This window comes from Microtus ochrogaster, chromosome 8 (assembly GCF_000317375.1).
Source record: "Microtus ochrogaster isolate Prairie Vole_2 chromosome 8, MicOch1.0, whole genome shotgun sequence".
NCBI classification, from domain to species: Eukaryota; Metazoa; Chordata; class Mammalia; order Rodentia; family Cricetidae; genus Microtus; species Microtus ochrogaster.
This window is the reverse complement of record NC_022015.1, coordinates 21,462,188-21,479,453: the sequence shown is the minus strand read 5'-3', so window position 1 is coordinate 21,479,453 and position 17,266 is coordinate 21,462,188. Positions and strand designations below refer to the sequence as shown.

Genomic DNA, 17,266 nt, shown 5'->3' with positions numbered 1-17,266 from the left:
GCCCGGCAAGGTTTATTTTTTTTGAGACATGCGGATCTCTGAGCTGGACACCAGCTGTTCTCCATAGTGAGCTCCAGGACTACACAGAGAGACCCTTTCTAAAACAAGCCAAAACACATCTTTAAAAAAATATTATTTATTTATTTATTATGTATACAATATTCTGTCTGTGTGCATGTCTGCAGGCCGGAAGAGGGCACCAGACCCCTTTACAGATGGTTGTAAGCCACCATGTGGTTGCTGGGAATTGAACTCAGGACCTTTGGAAGAACAGGCAATGCTCTTAACCTCTGAGCCATCTCTCCAGCCCCGCCAAAACACATTTTATGTGTGTTTGCCACACTTTATTTAATATTTTATTTTATGTGTATGAGTGCATACATGTATGTGTGTTCATCACTTATATGCCCTGGTGCCCATGGAGGACAGAAGAGGGCATTTGATCACCTGGAGCTGGAGTTAGGGTTGGCTGTTAATCACCGTGTATGTGCTAGAACCAGACCAAGGTCTTCTGCAAGAGCACGGGAAGTGCTCCTAACCACTGAGCCAGCTCCGCAGCTCCAGGTGTTACTATTTTATCAGTGTGGGTGTGTGCCTATGCTGATTCACAGCCACAGAAACCAGACCTGGGGGGTTGGAGCCTTGGAGCTAAAGTTAAATGCATTTGTGAGCCACCCAGTGTGTGTGCTGGGATCCGAACTGTCCTCTGTAAAGTAGTTAAGTGCTCTAAATTGCTGCCCCGTCTCTTCTGCCCCACGAGGGTGTGCACTTCACAGGCTGAACCATTTCCTTAGCTCAGTGCTGCTTATTATTTTAATAAGTTGCATTTATTTATGAATTGTGGGTGAGCCTGGAGTGTTCATGCCTGTGATCCTACACTCTGAGGAGGCTGGGGTGAGAAGGTGGCCAAGTCACATCCTTCCTTGGTGGCATCGTAAGACCAGTACCTCAAAAGACCTGTGAGTACAGCTCAGTAGTAAAGCACTTGCCTGTCTGTGTGAGGCTCTGAGTTCCACTGATAAGTTACAAAAAAGGAGATGGTAGCTGCTAGTTATTAACAAGGGAATCTGGTATCTCATTTTACCTCATTGTAAAAATTTATAACTGTTCAGAACCCAAATATCACAAGATAACCAAAGCTACTAGTAGTAGGAGAGCCAGTAATATCTAGAAATAAAGAGAAGCTAATTTCCCTTAATAATCCAGACTGCTGTTCTTACTCCCTTTGTTCCTTTTTTTGCCAGTCATGCGATGCATGTGTGCACGTGCAGTGGCTGGAATGTAGAGCTGGAGGACATCCTCACCAGCTGAGCCATGTCCATCTTAAATGTTTGTAGATTGACTTTAAGGCTAGCCTGATTTACAGGATAAGATCTTGTCTTGAGCCAGACAGAAAATCACATTGCGATGGTTTCATGTCTTTTGTGATGCAGTCAGCAGATTGAGTACTCTAAGATTTTAAAAATACTCCCCTCCTCAAATACCTGCTATTTTCTAATTCCCTTCCAAGTTGAGAGCTGCATTCTCTAAATGTAGGTTATCTTAGGACCTTGGAAATCAGTTCATTTCCTCTTTCCAGGCAGACTGCCAGATTCACTTACAGCCCCAGCTGATCCCGCCCAACATGGAAGAGTACATGAACAGCCTTCTCTCAGCCGTGCTGCCGTCTGTGCTCAACAAGTTCCGCATCTACCTGACCCTCCTGAGATTTCTGGATTACAACATCTCAGATGACATAACCAAGGTATGTCTTCATCGCAGCAAGAAATCTTGTAGTTTTGGAGTTCACTTAATGTGACTTAAGCGCAGTTACCTGTAAGGCAGAGTTGGTGTTTGCCGTCTCTAGCCTTTAGTGTGTCATCTGCTGCGTGAAGCGGATTCATTCTCTGTCCTTTTTACTTAGTTGCCGCCTCCTTTCTGCATTTGAATTGCTTTTGGCTTTGTTTGCTTGGTTTAATTATTTTCAGCGCTAGGGGTCAGAACCAGTTCCTTTGTCTGTCAGAGCAGCGAGCAGTCTGTCTCCTACCTCATCAGGTTAGGAGCCTTGGTCTCTTTAGGATTGGCAGATGATGTAACTACACTAATACATGAAAATTTGCTCCTTTCCAGTCTGTTCTTCATTCCCTCGTTCATGCTGTCACTTCACAGATTATGCCCTTGTGTGTTGTGTGCCCATAACTCCTAATTATCACTTTGTGCAGTTGTCTTTCAAACCAGAGGGGAAAGGCTTAAACAAGAAAACAAAATTTTTTTTTGCTTTTTTGAGTCATCTGTGGTTTTACTATGTAGCCCAAGCTAGACTTGGACTTGGAGGGAACGTGAGGTTAGGCAGACACCACCCTGCCTGTCTTTACACTGGTCAGCATTTCCCTGTGCCGTTGCCTTTACCGGGCTTTCTGTTCCTATCTGAAGGACTCTAGTGTCACTTGAGGGTGTGTTTTCTTTGAAACTCAGGGCCTTCATGAGGTTAAGCACTGCCATTGAGCCTTTTTTTTTTTAAAAGAGAGATCTGCCTGCCTCTGCCTCCGGAGTGTTGGGATTAAAGCTCTTATCCTATGCCACAGTCTATTCCCTGGGTTGTCAGCAGCCGTTTCTCCTTAAGGAGCACACCTCCAAGACCCTGAGTAGATGCCAGTGGGCTTCTATTGAGTCTGTCCTGCTGCAGTTTGCTGAGCTTGGTGTGCACAGTATTTGATGATGTCTTGAACAAGCACCCTTCAGGTTTAAGGCCATTATTTCCTTCAGTTCCCCTGCTGCTTCCTCTCCCGCTAGCCCTCCTGTCACTTGGTCAGTGAATTTGGTGGTCTTTGGAGCTCTGTTCATTTTCCCTTTTCTCTTTTTTATCTGTCTTGAAGTTGGTTGGTTGACTTTTGTGCCTGTTTAAATCTTTTATATGTAGCAATTTGTTATTGCTATTAGTTACCTTATTTTTTTTCTATAGAATTTCCTATTTGCTTCTTTTTAAACATTGTTTTCTTCTTATTGATATCTCCTTTAATTCTTTATATAGTGGCTCACCCCCTCCCCCATCCAAGAGTGATGCGTGCTCAAGAGTCCCCCCAGTAGGTACTTGGAACTGGCTACTTCCAGATCTTCCATGCACGTAATGGCATAATAACGTGTTGTGTACAACCCTTTCCAGTGCATAATTTGTATAGTAAGCACAGCAAATATTAGCGGTAACAATAGTAGAACATGTATAATGGGGTCTAAGTTTGATTAGGTAATGACAGCCTTACAGATCAGAGTAGCAGTCCTCTGTGAGTGTGCACTAAAGGAACTCCAGCCCTGCCTGTTCCGCTGTTCCAGTGCTGTTCCAGCAGTCCGCTTGGCTGTTGGTTTTCAAGGACATTACCTCAGGTGGGGGTGTGGGGTTTGAAAACAAAACAAGTTGAAATGTCTTACCAAGAGCCACTTGTGTTCTTGATTCCTAAGTTACTGGAACTTTCCGGGGTTTTGACAAAGCCGAGTGCAGCCGTTGTGTTCTGCTGTGTTGGTCCCAGACAGCCCTGTAACTTGTGGTCCTTCTCCCTCAGCTCTCTGACTGCTGGGGTTACAGGTGTGCACTGCAGCCCCCATTGCTGGGCCAGCTTCTCTGGTGTCTCTTCCTGTTTAATGGCTTCACACCATGGAAGATGCTGGCTTCTCTGCCTGTTTGGCATTCTCAAATGGGACTGGGCTGCATGTAGAATAATTTCCATGCGGCATTTTGTAATGGAGGTTAAATTTGGTTCTTCCTCTTTTTACCCATCTTGCCTCATTTGCCCATCTATTTTTGCTGGAGTCAAGGACAATGTTTCTTCTCTTTATAAGATAAGGAAACAGTCTGAAATGCACTTACAGGGGTCTGAAGGGAGGCTTACAAGTATGTTGCTCTCTTGGTAAAGGCGGTTGAAGATGACTTCGTGGAAATGCGTAAAAACGACCCTCAGAGTATCACAGCAGATGATCTCCACCAGCTGCTTGTGGTGGCTCGGTAAGTGGCGCTCTCCTCCACAGTCCTCTTCTTCCTTTGGTTTTTCCAGACAGGGTGTCTGTGTAACAGTACTGGCTGCCCTGGAACTCACTGTGGACTAGCCTGGGCCAGAGAGATCCGCCTGCCTCTGCCTTCCAAGTGCAGGGATTAAAGACCTGCACCACCGCCCGGCCTCATAATTCCCTGTTCTCTTGGCTGTGTGCACTTCTGATTTATTCAACAGTATCTGAGGCAGACTTCTAAAAGCAAAAGAACTTTTCCTTCAAAGATACCTTCCTGGGCTGAGCAGATGCCTAAAGCTTTTGCCTGAGGACTGAAGTTGAGATTCCACCTAAAATCTGGGTTCAGTTGAGAGCCCTTGCTTCAATGAATAAGGCAGGGAGTGGTTGAGGAAGATTCCTGATATCAGCCCTGGGCGTCCCACAAACATAGACAAAACCCTGTGGAAGAGGGGGTGGAAGGAAGGTAGGAGCCAGAGGGTTCAAGGACACAAGTAAACCCACAGAACCAGCTAACCTGGGCTCATAGGAGCCCATAGAGACTGGACTGGCCTAGGCCCTCTGCTTGTATGTTACAGATGTGTAGCTTGGTCTTCTTGTGGGACTCCTAACAGTGGGTGCAGGGGCTGTCTCTGACTCTTGCCAGCTTTTGGGACCCTGCTCCTCATACCTTGTCCAGTCTTAATACGTTGCGGGGGGAGGGGGGGGATTAGTCTTACTGCAATTGATATATGGATTGATATCCATGGGAGGCCTGCACTTTTCTGAATAGAAGAGGAGTAGACGGGGTGGGTGCAGAGCGGAGGGGAGGAGGGAGAGGAAAGGGCAGTCGGGCTGATCATCATCATCAAGAATACCCACCTGGTGGGAGTACTTACTGCAGGGTTTACATTTACCAGTGGTCTCAGCAGGGGCACAGTCTTTAGGAGTGAGACCTCTCATTCTGGCTCCTCAGGGCTTCTTTGTGAGGTCACACCTGGCCTTTGCTCGTGTGTAGTAGCCATGTTCTTGTCTCCTGATGGGCTTCAAAGATTTCTTAGTTCTTAAAACTTTAAGTTAATCTTCCTAACTCTAGGTAATTTTTAAACTTCAAACCAGGTTTCTGTCCCTGAGCGCTGGCCAGACCACACTGTCACGAGAGCGATGGCTGAGAGCAAAGCAGCTGGAGTCGTCCAGAAAACACAGGCTTCAGCAGCACAAGTGTGTGAACGGGAATGAGCTTTAGACTCTGAACTGGAGAAGAACGGGCAAGCTACAGCCTCCATGCTGCACAGCTCAGATCTGTTTATACCATACTGTTTTATAGATGATTTGTAGGCAAAAAAACAATGACTTTTCCTGAAATCAAGCCTGGTGACACCTAAAGTTTATATGATTCTCTGTAAGGGCTTTTACCTTACTGGTTTTATGGAGTTTTGGAGTTTGTTTTATAATTAGTTATGATGTACAAAAATGTATTTGATATTAAAGGTTTAATAATGATAATGTTGCTGATCATACCATTTCCTTAGCCGTAGCTACAGCTTAGGCCAGACTCTTCGAATGCCGGCTTCCCCTGAAGCTGTGCATCCACGCCTGTGTGAGTGCAGTCTGTCTGAGTTTATCTAGTCGGGACGCACATGCCATTCCCCTGAAGCTGTGCATCCACATCTGTGTGAATACCGTCTGTCTGAGTTTATCTAGTTGGGACGTACTTGGCATTGATTCGTGAGCTCTCTAGTGTCAGTGTCCACATCTGGACAGATACTTTCCCCCCTTAGCAGCTGTTAATAACCTGCAGAAGTAGGCTTTTCCATGGCAGGCGTCCCCAACTTTTAGATTTCATACACTAGTAATACTTCCAGAGATTTCTGGAGTAGGGTTGCCAATTGATTTTGCCAAAATGTGATCATCATTTTGTTTCCATGAAAGGACACCCTCAGACAGGAGGCTCTTGATGGGACAGATGCGGCTCTGTGATTCAGGTCACTACATTGTTCTTAGCTCCTCTCACACCCTGCATTTGGGAACTGTCATTTTAAGGGACTCTGAAGGGAACCTTGTCCGAACATGAAGACTTGAGTTAATCTTTTTTCCGGTGCTGTGTGTTGAACTCTGGCCTCTCACGTGAGATGTGTTCTCTACCACTAAGCTGCACCCTTAGCCTGGTGTGTGTGTGTGGGGGGGTGACTTTGAATCATTTTCCTCATTATTTAGCTGATTTGATGATCGTGCTGGATTTTAAGCTTTTAATATGAGTTTATCAGATAGCTTCCAAGTGTGTTAGATGGGTAACATCATTTGCTAGTGCGGTAAAGGCCCATACATTACAAGTAGGCTTCCCAGACCTATTCATTTTGATATGCATATTTTCAAATAAAAGTTATTACTTATAATTTGCAAATTAATATAGAATTGTGGCAACAGTAATCTTCAGAAAGGTTAGAATAGTGCTTTTAAGCTCTCTGTGGTGCGCTTGAAGATGAATTCATTTGGAAACAGGTGAGTTCAGTGGTCCCTTATCTTTTTCCTGCTGAAGAGGCTTGCATTGACATTGTTAACCAAGGAAACAGGGTCAGCCTTGATAAGTCAAGGAATTAGCTTGATGAGAGGAAGTACAGACTACTAGTTGTTCAGCATTCTTTCCTAACCTCAAATCTATTTTTCTAAGCTAATGTAAATAGTGTTCATATTAGAATTCTAACTGGTTTTCATTTTTATAACTGGTAGACAAGCTCTTCCTTAAACCTTTGAAAATAAGATGTTCACATAGATTTTTGAAAATACTTTTTTGTCCTAGAACAAAGTTTTTAGTTTGTCTTGTCAAACTGTACCAATGTAAACTGTAATTTACCAAAGAGAAGTCATAATTTTGCTTGATCTTACAGAAAAGTTCCCTTGAGTAACCATGTCCAGTAAATAAAACTTCAAATTACCAGTACCCGTGGGCGTTTTTTCATGAATTAGAAGCACAGGATGTCGTCTACCCAAGTCAAACTAGAAGAGACCAGAACCTTCAGCCTTTTGAGGCACCGTCTCTTCCTGGCCTACACAAAGGATGTTCATGTCATAGCTCTGCGTCAAGGCAAGCTGCAGCCCTGACCAGGCATCTATGGCCTCTTTGGAAATAACCATTGCCTTCATTTGTGTTGCCGGATTTTCCTGGGGGTCACCTCTCTGCAAACCCAACCCCCACCCCAACCCAGCTGCCAGCACTTAACTACCTGGATCCAGAGCCTGAAGGAAAAGAGGGGAAAGGACAGACTGCAGCATCTAGTTTTTAATGTTTGGGACTTAAAATACAGTTTCCATTTTTAAAGTAAGAACACTTTAATCAAAAAAGTTCAAAACAAGTGTTTGGTTGTAGCACACTTGCCACTTATGAATTCTTTGAAAACCAAAGTACTGTTAAATGCTGTACAAGGAATTCTCATACACATTGATGCTTTGTGCTACAGTGGTGCTTTAACAGTCACAGGACTCGACACGTCAATAAATAACAAAAACGGAATGCTTATCAGGTCACAGCAGACAGAATGTTCAACTGAGTCACTTCACAAGGGTAAGGCTCTAAGGATGCCAGACGCCGGTACTTGCTGGAATGTGCCGTACAGCCTTCTCTGGGGTGCAGAGGCCAGTGATCTTGGTGGCCAGTCACTTAGAAAACCAGTATTAACCTGCATTTTAGGTTCTTGAACCTAAAAAAGATGCTAAGTGTCCCTCTTGAAAGAGTTAAAACTTGATTTTCTAGAGATAGTCAGTATACATGATCTTCTGTTCCTGAAGCAGGTGGGCTTTATGACAGGCAAGCCCGTGTGTGTTCAGGAATTTGGGAGAGAAAGAAAGAATACGGGAGAAACGGAATCAAAGAAAATACATCATTTACCATTATTGGTTCTCAACTTCATAGAGAATGGTTAAGCTGGTAAAACTACTTTTTAAAAAAAAAATTTAGATACTTCTGCACACTAGTAAGTCACTAAAATCTAAATGTCTAATTTCCCATCTAGGGTACAGGAATGAACTGACGGAGCGGGAGAACGCTAACTTTACATGGTGGATCCACACTGCATCTGCTTCCGAGACTAGCTCCCCTTTCCCTCCAAACACCAGTTTGGTTCTTTTCCTGAACCTTCCCAAATGAGATCAACAAACCACTCTGTTGTGTATTTGCTAGGCTGGCCTACAGTCTAAGATGGTCACTTGTAGTCTGGACATCTGGGAATTTGCTCAGGTTCAGACTCCTTGTAAAACAAGTGCCAGTCAACAATGTAATTAGAATTTGTAATCCATAAACGCAGTACTGGTTAAAATAGCCTGAAATGGCTGGGTGTTAGTGGGGCAAGCCTTTAATTCTAGTACTCAGAAGGCAGATGGACTAAATTCAAGGCCAGCCTGGTCTACAGAGCAAGTTCCAGGACAGTCAGGGATACACAGAGAAACTGTTTCTTTAAAAAAAAAAAAAAAAGTCCAGTAGGTGAAAACTTCATTTTGAGTTTTTAAATAAAAACCTTAAGATTGTGACTAAAATCTAAATTCGAATTATTCGTGTCTGGCATTGTGTAAACATATTTTTAAGTTCATTTTGCTGAATTTCATTGACCACTTCAGGTTCTGCTGGACTCTTTTGAACTTTGGCCACTGCCAAATTTATCCCATGTGTTAGCCCAGCTTGGGTAATACTAGCAACCTGGACCATGGAGCTGCGGATCTTTGCAAAGGGAGAGACTGCTCTGCTGCCGCTCTCTGGAGAAGGGGTCACACAAAGCCCTGCTTCCAGATCCAGCAGGCTGGACCCGGAACTGGGGCTCTGCTGAGAGACCCCTGGATGTGCTGGTTCAACTGACAAAAACTGTGGGCCTGCCAAAGAACAGGAGACATTTAACTGGGATGGTCGAGAAGGCACCAGTCCCACAGGTTCCAACTGGTTTTCTTCATTAGAAACAGGGTTAGTCTTTTGATTTCCTTCCTCACTATTGTGAGACACAGACCTCTTCTCTGACAGCTCAGACATTTTGTCCTGTGCATCCTGTACAAATCTGTGGCAGTAGACGTCCACAGGCTTGGCAAAGCCAGTCAGTACACGTATGTTGTCAGCAGAAGGGGTTTTCTTCAAGGGAGACTCCTGGCCTTTTCCAGGTCCACTTCCATGACCAACAGTAGCTTCTGAGGGGACAGGAATGCTGACGTCAGTGCTGCTGGCAGACTGGGATCGGCTGCCTAGTCGAGGAGCTGAAGCAATAATACCACAGCTTGGGAGAACATAATCTATTGGCCCTACACTCTCTAAAGAATCGGCTAGCTGCCTGTCTTCCTCAGACTTAGAGTTGGTAAGGAATTCATCGGAGTGGTAAGACTCATTATCTGAAGACATGTCCCCATCAGACTCCCCTTGGGCCTTATTATTATCCATCGCTCCCGGGTTTTCCATGGTCTCAAGACTGCTGTCTGACTTCCAAAGATTGACTTTTAGGTTTGGCTTTAGAAAGTTCACTTTCATTTCAGGCTTTGTAAAGTTTCCTAATTTCCGTAGGTTGCCGATGTTCACATTGGATTTGGTCTGCTTCACTTTTTGATTTAGAGATGAAAATTTGCTCATTAAAAAGCTTTTCCCCTGGGCCAGAGAGCCTTGATTTTGGGATCTGATACCAATGATGTCTTCGTGAGGCTTACTGCTTTTCCTGTAAGTTAGAAGAGAAAGAAGTTAATTTCTCATGGAATCCAAAATACACCAACTAATACCACTAAATGCTTTGTAAGTAGCCCAGATTTCTTGGGAGCAGGGCACTGCTAACTGATAAACCCAAATACCTGCAGTTGACACTAAACACCAGCTGATAGAAAGACAGGGATATAACTAAAAACTTTGTAGCAGCCACATTAGAGCAGGTAGAATCAAAGGTTTACTTACACACTGAATACTACAATTCAACACAGACATACAGAGACTTGTATCTTGTTCCTTTTGCACGAGGTCTTTAAAATGGCTAGTGTGCAGTAGTGTGATTTCAGCATAACTGAACTGGGACCTGCCACACTTCAAAGGCCAGGGCCTCGTGTGGCATGAGGCTGCTGTTCTGACAAGTGAAAGTCTAATGCATGCATGAAAGTCTAGTGCAGTGGCTGTACCACACATGCAGGTCTAAGCTGGCTGCAGTGAGAACCTGCAGGAATCCCAAGCCTTAGGATGGATCTGGGATATCTAATATAGTTAATCTGTGTTCTCTCCTTTGTCATCAGATGTCCCTGTGTGCACATCAGCACTCAGCTCATGCAGGATCACCTACCACAAGAGCACTGCAGGAAGAGTAGGTGCCCGAGTAGCTGTCGCCATTAAGAATGGACAGGAACAGCTCTCCTACCCTAGCGCCTGAGCAGTGCTCAGAAGGAAAAGCCCACATACTGTAAATGTGAAATAACCTGCTGGTAGGAACATCTGCTTAAAACCCTGCATTTCTCTGTATACTCATGACATTGGGACGTGCCCTCTGGTTACTTTAGAGCTCAGAGAGCATCACTTGTAGTCCAAGCAGAAGGACTTTGTCTTAGGCCCTGTGAGCCATGTTTCATCAGTTTTACACGTATTGCTCAGCTAAGTACTAATGGAAAGGCTAGTATTTGCATTAAACACATCTGGATATCGAAATAGAAGTACCATGTCACTTGAGAAAATAAAAACCTGGGTCAGTTAAGAATTCCTTAAGCTGAAATTAAGGTCTCTAAGGTGCTGCAGGGTTAAGAGTGGCAAACGAGGAAGCAGTCTCCCTCAGTGCATTCTCCTGGTCCCTCTTCTGAGGAAATCAACTAAGCATGAAAAGATAAAAGGCGGCAATCAAACTTTTTACCAGTTGGATTTTTAAGGCTATGTGCTAGGTGTTTCTAAGTACATTACCATTCAATCTGCAACCTTTCTGACATTCATTATCTCATTTTAACAGGCAACAAAACAGAAGGACCCTGAAGCTTCTTCAGGGTTCCAGAGAGAGAGAAGGTACAGTCAACAGAGAGCTAACCTACCACAGCTAGGCGGTGTACACTCCAAACCCTGCATTCTAGGGCTGAGGCAACATCAAGAATTGAAGCCTGTCTCCCCAAAACAAAGGGCCTTTGGCTCGGTTGGTAGGAGACTTCCCTGGCATGCATGAAACCATGTGCTCAGTCTCCAGCACAGTATAAATGGGTCTGGTGGCATAAGCCTATAATGCCAGCACTCTATGGTGTTTTAAGTTGTATTTCTTAAGAACCATGATAGTGCATTTATGCAGTGTGTGAGGTATTTTGCTGCTGTTTGGGTGGGGTTTTGTTCCTGTTTTAAGTCTCTATACCCAGTCTGGCCTTGAACTCGTCCGCCTCACAGATGCTGGATTTCAGGTGTGCACTTCTGCATCCGGCTCTAAATGATGTCTTCTCTTGATACTGACCTCTCAAGCTTCTTCTCAACTATGGGAACATCCAGCCCCATGGCTTGCTTGGTGATCTGCAGCATCTCTGCGATGCACTGAAGAGTATCTGGAATTCAAACACAGCCCTTACTAATTGCCCAAACACTACAATAGAATAGTCTCAGCTTGAATTTGACTTGGGGCCACAGGTTTAAATACTAGTTTGCCTACAACCTACAGAAAACTGCTGCTTGTTCACTACCCTCCACCTTACTAAACCAAAATGTTCTAAACGGTGATTTTAACAGAACAGAGTCAAGAGCAAAAGAGCTAAATGAGCAGCAAACACCTGGTTAGCGCTCAGGGATCTAATGACTGGGAGGCGCCAGGACAGCACCCACAAACAAGGAGTGGTCCATGTCTGCTGCCTCTTAAGACTAGGTGGGAAAAGCCTAGAACCCGTGTAACCTCCTTCAGGACCAAACACTACAACTCCTGCCACACAGCTCCTTGCCCAGACTACACCACCCATTTAAACAGGAACAGAGAGTCCGTTCTAACCAGTGTCCCAAGCAATGAACTGTTACTAATCCCTCTTTCATACCTTTCCCATCCTCTTCCGGACTGCGTATCACAGCTCTGAGTGTGTGGAAGTAACCACTCGACCCTTTACACCTGTAGTGCAGTCGCATGCAGGAAAACTTTGGTTTGCCGAAAAGAGTAGGTTCAGGACCTAACAAAGGAGGATGTTTAAATTTTTGTTTCTGCATATAACATTCTCTTCCTTTACTTCAAACACACATGTATCAGTTAACTGTGAGCATATTTCTTTTCATAATCTAAATAAAAAGGTATAAACTTATAACAAATTGTAAAAATGGGTTGTCTTGTTTTTGTTCTTCCAAGACTGGATTTCTCTGTGTAACAGCTCTGGCTGTCCTGGAATTCACTCTGTAGACCAGGCTGGCCTCAAACTCATAGACATGCTCCTGCCTCTGCCTCCCGAGTGCTGGGATTAAAGGTATGCAACACCACTGCCCAGCATAAAATTGTTTTGTTTTAGGGCAGGCAGAGGCAGGAGAATTTCTGTGAGTTTGAGGCCAGCCTGGTCTCAAGAGGTAGTTCCAGGACAGCCAGGGTTGTTACACAGAAACAGCCCTGTCTTGAAAAACAACAATAGAAAGTATATTTATTTACTTATTATGTGTATGGTATTTTTCCTGCATGTATGCCTGCAGGACAGAAGAGGGCGCCAGATCTCATAGATAGTTGAGCTACCATGTGATTTCTGGGAATTGAAATGAACACATTTGGAAGAGGTGCCAGTGCTCTTAACCTTTGAGCCATCTCTTCAGCCCCATAAAAAAAAATGTTTTTATGCATGTGTTACTCATGGGTAACATTTCATGCATGTCCATGCCCTACAACCATAACAAGGCGGCCTTGTTACGGTTCTATCACAAACATGACTTAATGAGGCCATAAGAACACTGCTTCAAGCAGGGCTGTGGTGGCGCCTTTAATCCCAGCACTCGAGTTCAAGGTCAGCGTGGTCTACAAGAGCTAGTGCCAGGACAGGCTCCAAAGCTACCCTGAGAAACCCTGTCTCAAAAAACCAAAAAAGAAACAAAAAGAAAAAACAAAACACTACTTCAATAGTAATTGCTTAAGCTTTCTGGTGACTGGAGTTCTTTTCACAAAGCACAAGATGAAAGTGACGGTGCCCATCACTAGTCTCTAAAGAGAAAAGGGAAGTCTGCCACTACGGGTGGCTTGGATTATTCTGAGTTAGTTAGTGTGTTTGCATTTACCTATTTCGATTTTTTCCAGGTCCTCTAGGCTCAGCCGTTGATACTGGTTTACTTTATCAACTTCATCATCATAACTAGGGACAAGGGAGTGAAAAGAGGGTTAAAAGCAAATGTCTATCTGGCTGTGACTCCAAAGCAGAGGCACAATATAACAAGCTACCACATGCAATTAGAATAGAATCTTCCCCGCATGCATTCTAGAACAAAGTGAACATTAAAAAGTATATATAAAACAAGAGTAACAGCCCAGCACGCAGGAGGCAGAAGCCCATGCATTTCTGTGAGTTCCAGACCAGCCTGGTCTACATATTAAGTCCAGGACAGCCCTGGGCTACATAACAGACTGAAGACCCTGTGTTTAAAAAAAAAAAAAAAAAAAAAACGGCAGGGCGATGGTGGCGCACGCCTTTAATCCCAGCACTCCTGGAGGCAGAGGCAGGCGGATCTCTGTGAGTTCGAGACCAGCCTGGTCTACAGAGAAAGTTCCAGGACAGGCTCCAAAGCCACAGAGAAACCCTGTCTCGAAAAAACCAAACCAAAACAAAAAAAAACAACGTAGTTTTACCACTATTGGAGAATTTTACATATAAAAAGGAAATCAATTACAAGGCAAAAATAATTTCAGTTTTATAAACACAAAATGAAAACTAATTAAAATGAAAGTAGTACACATATTGGAACACCTTAGTTGGGGAATAATAATAAGGAATAATGGGCCTGATACCTGAATCAAAGAGGAAAAGGGTCATTATGTATGCTAAAAGGCTTAGAGAATGACAGGAAAATGGCAGCTCAAACTGTGCCAAAAGAAAGGAAATATTTACTCAGGAAATATACGCTAAACCTGAATTCTGGCTGCTCCAGAAACAGACACTTCAGTTTTGGCAGTGTCACGGCTAAATGCCCGTTTGGAGATGGCGCTAACAAACCACCAAAGTCACATAATTCATCAGATGCTTGTAACCAAGGAGACACTGAAACTCACATAATCATATGCTTGTAACCATGGAGACACTGACGTGCGCATGCGCATACGCAAGCTATGCATCTGCAGAGCTGCATCATTCAGTGACAAAAAGCTGCAAGGAGTTCAGTGTCCAACAGCAGGGAGAAATACAGCAAAACGAGCCATGACACGCAGCCATTCATGAAAACAAAAAATCTATGCGTAGCGCCCAGGCTTTGATGAACACCAAATAATACTAAAACAGTGATAAATCAAACATGATGATTTAAAGGGATCAGTGAAATTTCATATATAAACATGAAAACAAAAAAAGTTAATTCTCAAAACCAAATTATTTACCAAAAAAACAAAAGCTTTAAATGAATGCGAACTTACTAGGCCACGTAGTAGGCGGAGTTAGAGAGCAGCAGCAGCACGTCCACATCTCTGTGAGCAGCATCGGTGAGGCTGCGCAGACACGGTACCCAAATTACTTTCATCCACATTTTTTTTTTAGCAAGCATATCCCCACTTATGACAAAAGATTGCCCAGGGGGAACAAACGAAAATGGAATAATTCTACTTCTGAAGTTAAATGTAATACAAAAACATCTATCCATTTGGGGAAAAGAAAAAAAACAACACCTCCCCACCCCCACCTTTGAGTGGGGGTGGATTTGGATAAAAGGCCAGAGCTGAAGGGAAGGCTGTTCCTAGACACGGCCAGCAGGGGGCAGAGGCTTCAAAGGAAAAGGGGATAATGTAAGCGCGGGAACTGGACAGCGATAGAGAGGTGGCTACTGGGAAGAAGAAAAACCGTGACGCCCAGAAAGAGAAATCTGTTCGTTTACATTTGCCAGTGTTCAAAATAGACACTAGACACCAAGGATATTTCTGCAGCACTAGGAAACAGCTATTTTGAAAGCGCCTTAGATAAACGAAACGGTTGTGAACACGGAGGGAGCACGGCGAGCCACGCTCCATTTTCCCAATATAGATTACACTCAGCTTTCAAGGAATCAGTAAACATTGCCCAAGGCCATTTTGTTGCACTCCCCCCACACTCCAAATACCAAAATAGATTTGAATATAATTCAAATGAGTGGTGAGCCATATTTAATGGCATCAGTGAAATGCACATCTTGAAATTTTTCTAATAAGGAACTAATACAAGGACTAATACAGTCAACAAGCAGGCATAATCCAAACTCAAAAATTTAACATAATTTCTAATCTGGCACGAGAAGCTTTTCCAGCCAAATCGATAAACCCGCGTGCCGATGGCTGACTTTCTGATACCATCGCAAGATATTCGCGCTTTAGGATTTAAAAACCCATCCGCTATTTCTATCAAAGCAGTGACAAAAGCCAAAACAAACAAAACACCAAATAGGAAACATCTACTGCAGATGGAACTTTAACCACTAGCTAACTTGCCATGGGGAAGTCATTGTTAGAGGTGCTGCAGAGAAGGGTGGATTTACAGAAACCTTCCTTTCAGTTTTCTGCGTCAGCAGCACCTTGTTGCAACCTAAATCCAACAGTTTCCATTTTAAATGAATTCCTCAGGTTTCGCCTACACTTAAGCCCTCAATGAATGTACTAGCACGGAAGCACCTAATAAAACCGATGAGGGCTGATTCTGGCAGCCAATATCTGAACACGAGAACACCATTCAATGCAGCAATCTCGGCAGCCTCGCGGAAAATGACACAGAACAACACGGATACTTACTGTATTGTAAAAACTGCCGCTGAGTTGAGTCACACCACGCCACAAAAATTACATCACGACACAAATTTTACGAAAAAAAAAAAATCTAATTACAGTGTTACTTCCATCCTGGCTGCCTATTCTAGAGTTAGTATTTACATCAGACAAAAACATCATGTCCTTATCTAAAAGCATTTGGCACGAAACAAGCGGTCGAGTGTTGTCGGCCTTTCCCCCCACCCCATTTTTACTGCATTCTTAGGTGCAGTATATAATTCTCCCTACCCACCCCCTACCCTTAAAAATAAAAAAAAAAAAGCACATTTGATACGAACAAGAAAGAAAAAGGAAAAAGAAAAAAAACCCTTATTTATAACTCCCCCACCCCCAGCACTGCAGCTCTTCCCTGCTGCCCTAATCATTTTTGTTTTCCCGCCACTGTGGCAAACCCTCCTTCCATACTATAAAAATAAAAATTGCCAAAACCACATGCAGCCCGACCACGGAGACAATGGTAGCATAAAAGGCGCTGTCTTCCGGGGACATCAACATCAGGCTTTGGAAAAGAAGCAATTTACAAGAAAAATATAGCCCCACAGGTACTTTAACCATAAGTCCTGCAAAGAGGAGGAAAATCTTAAAAGTCATGGCGAGAACACCATCGGACTTGGGCTCCGCAGCATTGGCAGGTGGTGCGCGAGGAGCAGGGGGCGGCGGCCGATTGAAGCGCGGCATCCTCTGTCTGCAGAGCAGACAGAGCGCAGAGGCAGGGAGCAGGGCGCAGGGGACCGCAGCCTCCGCAGTTGCTCAGGGACCAGTCTGCACGTCTCCTAGTTCCGTCCAAATCTAAGCCTCCTCTCTGCGATCACTAAAGTCCGGAGTTCTGCAGCAACTGGGGCGGCCAGGGCGCAGGCAGGAAGGAGACAAAGTCCGGGAGAGCTGCTTCTGTCCCGTGGCTGTGCAACGTTGTCGCACTGCGCACAGACCAGATGCGGTGTGGACAATTCCCACGGCCGCTTCTGGCCTCCCCTGCGGAAGGCTCGTAAACTGCTTTCCAGAACAGTTTACACTACTGATACTGCAGTGAATGCAACAGAATCTAACGCGTTGCCAAAGCAATCTTCAGGACAATGCACTACGGCCGTATTTTAAAAATAATAACAGTAGCATAAAGAATAAAACATCAAATATTTCTATAAAGACTATCTAACTCCTAAATTTGCATAGTTCTGCCTTATTCCCCAACTCGAATCCTAGCCCTGGTCTTCAGAAAAAACTATTATAGCTCAAGGACAAAAAGACAAATAGTCTGGCCGTGAGGTCACTGAAAGGGCGCTTGCCATACAAGTCTGGAGACCTGCGGTCCATCACAACCTACCCTTTCACACAGAAACAGTCATGTTTAGGCTCTCTCTCTCTCTCTCTCTCTCTCTCTCTCTCTCTCTCTCTCTCTCTCTCTC

General features: G+C 44.1%; 2 protein-coding genes across 4 annotated transcripts in view; one reads left to right on the top strand and one right to left on the bottom strand.

Annotated features, from left to right (window-relative positions):
- The window catches only part of Mcmbp (minichromosome maintenance complex binding protein), a 46,184-nt gene extending 39,289 nt beyond the window's left edge, over positions 1-6,895 (top strand). For both annotated transcript variants that reach the window (XM_005351352.2, XM_005351351.2), the window contains exons 14-16: positions 1,580-1,744; positions 3,888-3,976; positions 5,074-6,895. In XM_005351352.2, the coding sequence (XP_005351409.1) occupies positions 1,580-1,744; positions 3,888-3,976; positions 5,074-5,200 (381 nt within the window). In that variant the 3' untranslated portion in view covers positions 5,201-6,895. The remainder of the gene's footprint in view (positions 1-1,579; positions 1,745-3,887; positions 3,977-5,073) is intronic.
- A 321-nt stretch (positions 6,896-7,216) lies between these two features.
- Inpp5f (inositol polyphosphate-5-phosphatase F) overlaps positions 7,217-17,266 on the bottom strand; it is an 83,108-nt gene continuing 73,058 nt past the window's right edge. For both annotated transcript variants that reach the window (XM_013347870.2, XM_005351350.2), the window contains 5 exons: positions 14,490-14,561; positions 13,148-13,221; positions 11,941-12,069; positions 11,376-11,463; positions 7,217-9,635 (listed from right to left, as the gene is read on the bottom strand). In XM_013347870.2, coding sequence (XP_013203324.1) covers positions 8,486-9,635; positions 11,376-11,463; positions 11,941-12,069; positions 13,148-13,221; positions 14,490-14,561 — 1,513 coding nt within the window. In that variant the 3' untranslated portion in view covers positions 7,217-8,485. The remainder of the gene's footprint in view (positions 9,636-11,375; positions 11,464-11,940; positions 12,070-13,147; positions 13,222-14,489; positions 14,562-17,266) is intronic.